The sequence below is a fragment of the Dipodomys ordii genome, unplaced genomic scaffold (assembly GCF_000151885.1).
Source record: "Dipodomys ordii isolate 6190 unplaced genomic scaffold, Dord_2.0 Scaffold77, whole genome shotgun sequence".
Taxonomy (NCBI): Eukaryota; Metazoa; Chordata; class Mammalia; order Rodentia; family Heteromyidae; genus Dipodomys; species Dipodomys ordii.
The window spans coordinates 5,022,076-5,028,666 of NW_012267293.1; the positions used below are offsets into that span (position 1 = coordinate 5,022,076).

Below are 6,591 nucleotides of genomic sequence, written 5' to 3' on the forward strand. Positions count from 1 at the left end.
CTCCAGGGCTGGGGTGGCCAAGGGGAAGGCGTGAGGCGATCGCACGCCCCTTTCCTCTCAGATATGCCCGCTGGCAGAGTAAGGCTTGCAGAGAAGCTTTTCCGGGAAGGACATGTGGAAGGGGTGGCTTCTTCCCCCCCCCCCCACCGGGGCTGCATGGAGCAAGAACCACGGGGCTGTTTCCCAATGATCCCTCCCGCAGGCTCTTACCGGAGCGCACTCCCCTGCACAGATCCGGACACACATGCAGTCTGTCGTGTGACTCCACACCTTGATGGAGTTTGAGGGCTGGAAACAGGAAGCAAAGGCAGCTCAGTGCGCCGCAGTGGAAGTCGAGGGTCCTCCCGGGTAGTCCCCTGCTCGGGGGCCAGGGGCAAGCAGGATGTCCCTTCCCTCCATTTCTGTCACTGCTTGGCTGTGTCTGATGGCTTGGGGTCCCAAGGCGATGAACAACCTGCAAATGCAAATGCAAATGCTTGTGCTGTGTCCTGTGTCCTGCCACCCTGGGGGTGCGGGGCCACGGAATCTTCCTGAAGCAATTGTGGGGGGGGTGATGGGCTGAGGCCTATTGGTGGGGCACATGTAGCCCCTCCGGACATGGGATGCCCCGCCCACAGAGCCCCCACCCCCTACGGAGGAGGCCCCACATGCAGACCCCCACCCCACACCCCCCTAACGCAGACCCTGTGTTGAGGTAGCAGATGGGCCCGGTGGGAGGATGTGGCCCTGGGAGGTACTGGAACCCATGCTCACGGGCTGCTGTGTCCCGCGGGGAGAGACGGTGCCCAGCCCAGCCGGCGGACAGGGCATTGTGGGAGTCAAGTGCGTTCCAGAGCCCCAGGGTGAAGGGGAAATGGTGCACCACCACCACATCTGATCTCCCCCTGCAAAACATAAGGAAACACTGAACTACCAACATACATGCATAGAGGGTTAAACCTGCAATGAGACACGATGCACAGACCATCAGAACACCACAGGCTCCCCCACAGATGCACACAAGTCTATCTGGATTGGTTTAAAGGTCAAGAAGAAGGTCACTGGAGACAGGCCGGCATTCTTCATCCAGGAGGAAATAGGAACCCCCTTGAAGGGGTAGTGAACACTCATGGACACACTAGAAAAAGGGCTCTGTGAGTGAAAGTTGTGTGTTCTACCCCCAAATACTTTCTTCAACCCACCAACATTGGCTGCCAAAAAGACATTTTGCATGATTCCAGGTAAAAGCAATGTCTATGGCCTACGGATTCTGCGGCCCTCGAGTGAGCAGGTGTGGCAGGTGTGCAGGGGAGGGGAGCAAGGCGGCCGGGAGGGGAGCAGACCCTGGGTGAAACAGGAAGGCGGAAGCTGAGCTAAGGTCCTCCCTGCTTCTCACCCAGCCCCTCTGGCCTCCAGGAGTTTTGCAGGAGCTTTTGTCTCAAGGAATTCTGCACAGAGCTCCGGCCCAGACTACCCAGGGGCCCTGAGCCTTGATCAGTTGATATGGAAGGGATTTTACTGCCAGAAAAGAGGAACAAATGCTTTCTGTCCTTATTTCAGATTAGAGAGGCTGTCTTATTTCTAAATAGTTTTTGAAACAGTAAAATAGGACTTTTAAGCATGCACAAGGCTAGGTACGGTGCACACTGGTAATCCCAACCATCAGGAGGTAAAGATTGAAGGATTATGGTTAGCTCCTAACCCTGGATCTAACCATCCACCCTAAGAGGAAAGAATTCCAAGACCTCATTTCAATCAATAAGTCATGCCTGTGATTCCAGCTATGTCAGAGGATGGCCTGAAGCTAGGCCTAGACAAAAACATGAAACTCTGTCTCCCAAGTAATTAAAAGCAAAAAAGGGCTGGGGGCCTGGCTCAAGCGGTAGAATACTTGCCTAGCAAGTGCAAGGCTATGAGTTTAACTCTCAGTACAACCAAAAAAGAAAAAGGATGCATTGTTCAAAGTACAGACTGGACTGTGAAAATTGAGACAGTGTTGCAACTTCATTCTGCCATTTTCTTCTCCATCCTGTGATGATGAAAATATGATGGGCTGTGAATTGACATGGGGGGAAAAGAATGGCATTTTATCACCATCTACAATTACTAAAGAACTTTGAAGTGAGGAGATGGATAAGTTTGACCCAACTAATCATTACGTAATAGGCTGGAGGAGGAACAGCTGCTTACAGATGAGAAAGTCCCTAGATTTCATCGTCCAAAAAGTAAGTAAATACTAAACTACCAAAATAAATGCATAAACCAGTACACCTGCAAACATGACACAGTGTACAAATTATCAAAACACCGCAGGCTCCCCCATGAATGTGTACAATTATATATGCATTGTTTAAAAGTCAATTTGATTTAAATTAATGATACAATAAAACTTTTAGAATTATAGAAAAGCTACGAGTCCACTGGGAATAAAGTATTTGGAATTTGGATAATAAAAAACAATAGTGTCACTTCCATTACAGTTTCTAGAGTTTGGTGTCCGGCATAGGGATGTGGGTGCTTACTTGTGGTGGAGTCTGGGCTCCTGTGCCTGAGCTGTCTTCCTGTCAGCTTAAGGAGCTTGGCTTGCTGGAAGGGTGGCTAGGGCAGGCTCTGCTGTGTGTGTGTGGGGGGGGGGGTCCGAAGATGAGAACTAATGTTTTATTATATTACTTATTTTATTGTTATTCCCTCCCTCCTTCCCTCCCTCCCTCCCTCCGTCCCTCCCTCCCTCCCTTCCTTCCTTTCTTTGCCTGGGTGCTGTCTCTGAGCTTTTCAGCTCAAGGCTAGTGCTCTACCAGTTGAGCCACAGCGCCACTTCTGGTTTTCTGGTGGTTCATGTCTCGTGGACTTTTCCTGCCCCAGCTGGCTTTAAACCACGATCCTCAGCTCTCAGCCTCCTGAGTAGCTTAGGATGACTGGTGTGAGCTACTGGCACCCAGTTTTTATTTTCTATTTTTACCTGACAGAAAAGGGATGAAGGAAGAGGGGAAAATGGAGGCCTGTGGGCAGGGAGGAGGGGGGAGGAGAAAGGCAGGGTGCCGAGAGAGGATGGTCACTTTTACCTCTTGCCAGCCTGGGTTGCAGATGCGTTTCTGCAAACATTTTGTAAGCTCCCGTTCAAGGTACTGTTTGCCCCTTCTGAGCAGAGCCGGGGGCGGCGGGGGGGGGGGGCTGGTCAACCATTAATCTCATTTGACTATCTGGCCCTGTGGACTCTCTGGCCGCGTGTGGCTGTGCTGTTCTCCGTGACATCTGGGGTAGGGACGCAGTTCTCCAGCACCGCTGGCCTGGCCCAACATGGAGCAGAAGGAAGTCTTCCTTCTCCTTCTTTTATTTCTGAAATCAGGTAAGGCTGGAAGGTTTGGGGCAGCTGTGTCGTCATTGCCCCTCCCCCCCCAAATTAGATGCACACTTGTTTTATGGGCAACTTGGTTAAATGAACTTCGTATTTCTGAGAGTTTGTGGTTCAAAATCTAGGACTGTGGACTCCTGCAGGTATCAATTTAATCTCCCTGTGAATGCTGCTGGGGAGGGGGGTGTAGAAAGGAAGCCAGCACAGAAAACAATGGGGGATTTTTTTCAGATGCAAATGTCTGAGCTCATGGAGGTGACAATTCTGTTGGAAAAAATGGTCAATGTAACTAATGGCTGCAGAGATGGTTACTTTGTCTGGTTCTCTGGGTGATTAAGTTATATTGGCTTTTGTTGTTGTTGTTAAGCGGTTATCTCCTGTAATGTTCAAATCTGAGCAATGAAACGCTGCTCTGAGTATATTTGACTCCTGGCGGATCTGTGGAGAGAGACCCAGCAGGTGTCCGTTGGCTGGGTTTGAGGCAGGCTTTCCCTGGGGAGATGTTTGCCTCTGGTGCCTGCAGCAGCCATATGTATCTGTGTGGGAAATGATGTGTGCACACAGTAATTCAACAAATATCCTTTTAGGCCTCTGGGTTATCCCAGACACATTTTGTTGGTCTTTTTTTTTGCCAGTCCTGGGGCTTGAATCAGGGCCTGGGCACTGTTCCTGAGCTTCTTGTGCTCATTTCTAGCACTCTACCACTTGGGCCACAGCACCACTTCCAGCTTTTTTCTATGTATGTGGTATTGAGGAATTGAACCCAGGACTTCATGCATGCACTTCAGGCAAGCACTCTGCCACTAAGCCATTCCCAGCCCCCATCCTCCCTTCCCCCCGCCCTGGCACATTTTTATACACACGTATGTGTGTGTATCTTTCACTAATACTTGCTATGTTGCTTGTGGTATAGGCAGGCTATTATATACATGAAGAAAGCTAGACTTAGGGAAATCAGAGTGCAGTTGGAGGCATGGCTCAGTTAGTAGCATGCTAGCCAGTGAGCAAAAGCATCAGGTGCTGAGTTCTAGTCCCAGTCTCGAACCTCCTCCTCCCCACCCCCCAGAAAAAGAGGATATCAGAGTTTTGGCCTATTGATCAAATGTCAACATCAAAGCAGAAGCTTGGAATTAAACCAAGGATTTCCAAGAAAGAATCTGGTGGTGTTTTCCATCATTCAAGTTGCTTAAAAGATTAAAAAAAATCCATCTTCTAGCCATGTGACAGTGGCTCATATATGTAACCTAGCTTCTCAGGAGGCTGAGGTCTGAGGATTCTAGTCCCCCCCCCCTTTTTTTTGTCAGTGGTGGGGCCTGAACTCTGGGCCTGGGCACTGTCCCTCAGCTCTTCAGCTCAAGGCTAGCGCTCTACTTGAGCTACAGCACTACTTCCAGCCTTTTCTGCTTATATGGTGCTGAGGAATCGAACCCAGGGCCTCATGCATGCAAGGCAAGCACTTTACCATTGAGCCACCTTCTCAGCCCCTGAGGATTCTAGTTCTAAACCAGCCTAGGCAGACAAATCTTTGAGACTCAATCTCCAGTTAACCAACAAAAAGCCAAAAATAGAGGTGGGACTCAAGTGGTAGAGAGCTAGCCTTGAGCACAAAAGCTGAAGGACAGCACTCAGGCCCTGAGTTCAAGCCCCAGGACCAGCACACATACACACAAAATTATCTTCTAGGTATGTCCATTAATTTGTTTAGTTAAACAGGTTTAGAGGCTTAATTTTAAGGTACAATCCACAGTATACAGGCTGTCCATTTAAGACATGTTGTTCAAGGCTTACGGAATATTCAGGGCAGAATATCCAACGATCATCAGTACCATGAAGTTTAGAGTATTTTTGTTTCCCCCACAGACTGCACTCTTCATGGCCATTACCCCCAATCTACAGACCCTGAAATTTTTTCACCTATTTTCTGTCTTTATAGATTGGCTGTTTTGGACATTTCATATGCAAAGTATGATGGGTGATAGCTCTTTATGCCCACATACTTGAAATTCAACCTGTAAGTTACCAGGCAAACTTTAACAAGTGGTTGTTTCTGGCTAAATACATATGAGCTTAGTGGGAGCCACTCAAAGAATGAGAAAAAAATTCAGAGCAGGAAAAGATTAAAAGAAGTTTTGGGTGGGAGGGTAAGTGTCTTCTTTCAGCCTATGGAAACTAGTGCTGAACACAATGCCAAACTTTCCTGCAACAAGGTAACAAATGTCTTAGCTGAGCTGGAGGGAGAATTCTCTCATCAACTCTTTGGAAGGAAAGTACTTACTCTCATTTTCCACAGGAACATGACTTTTACCGTTCCCAGTGCGCTAAGATGAGAGGAAAGTGAATTCTTTTACAGCTATCTCAGTGACAGGTGGATAAACTTCTTCTGTCTCACACCCCACCAGCTTCTCTTTTAGACAGACAAGTTTGCAATCATGAACATACACTGTGATTGAAAACAACAACTCACACTAGAATCAAATGGACCACTTTGAGAAACACACACATTTAAACTATAACAAAAAAAGTTTTGTCTTACTAAAGATTTGCTCAATGTTTCTTTGTTAACAAATTATATCAGAAGGAGGGGGAAAAAGAAAAAAAATTGGGGGGAAGTTTTTAAATATAAAAGAAAAAAATAATTCTCTTTTGGGATTTTTTTCTTGGGGCTTCAGCTTGTAGGATGATCTTAGCAGCTCTATGCTACGAAACATGATGATGTGGCATAATTAAATCTAATTTAATTTAAGGTTGCTATAAATGGGGGGAAAGCCTCATTTTAAATATCATGTATAGCTTGCCCTGGCTCACCTTCCAATAATTCTCTCTCTCTTTTTTTTGCCAGTCCTATGGCTTGAACTCAGGGCCTGGGCACTGTCCCTGAGCTTCTTTTTGATCAAGACTAGTGTTCTACCTCTTGAACCACAGTGCCACTTCCAGCTTTTTCTGTGTATGTGGTACTGAGGAATCGAACCCAGGGCTTCATGCATGCTAGGCACTCTACCACTGAGCCACCTTCCCAGCCCCCCCCGCAAGAATTCTTTACGAAGGTTAACTTCATAGAGTACACTTCATAAATGATTGTCTGCTTTTCAAATCACACAGTATCTGTAGAACTTAGCAAAGTGTAATTCCTCTTGACAATGAGACTTCAAATTGTGATTTTTTTTAAAAAAAGGGAAGGTAAAGACATTCATATGAGCCTAAAACATCGATTTCTCCATGATCGATTCCACCACAATCAATTCTACAATTCTTTTTTTTTT

At 47.1% G+C, this 6,591-nt stretch overlaps 1 protein-coding gene across 1 annotated transcript in view; it reads left to right on the forward strand.

Annotated features, from left to right (window-relative positions):
- The first annotated feature begins 3,205 nt into the window (after positions 1-3,205).
- Plg (plasminogen) overlaps positions 3,206-6,591 on the forward strand; it is a 34,075-nt gene continuing 30,689 nt past the window's right edge. Inside the window, exon 1 of the mRNA XM_013024588.1 lies at positions 3,206-3,325. Coding sequence (XP_012880042.1) covers positions 3,277-3,325 — 49 coding nt within the window. The 5' untranslated portion in view covers positions 3,206-3,276. The remainder of the gene's footprint in view (positions 3,326-6,591) is intronic.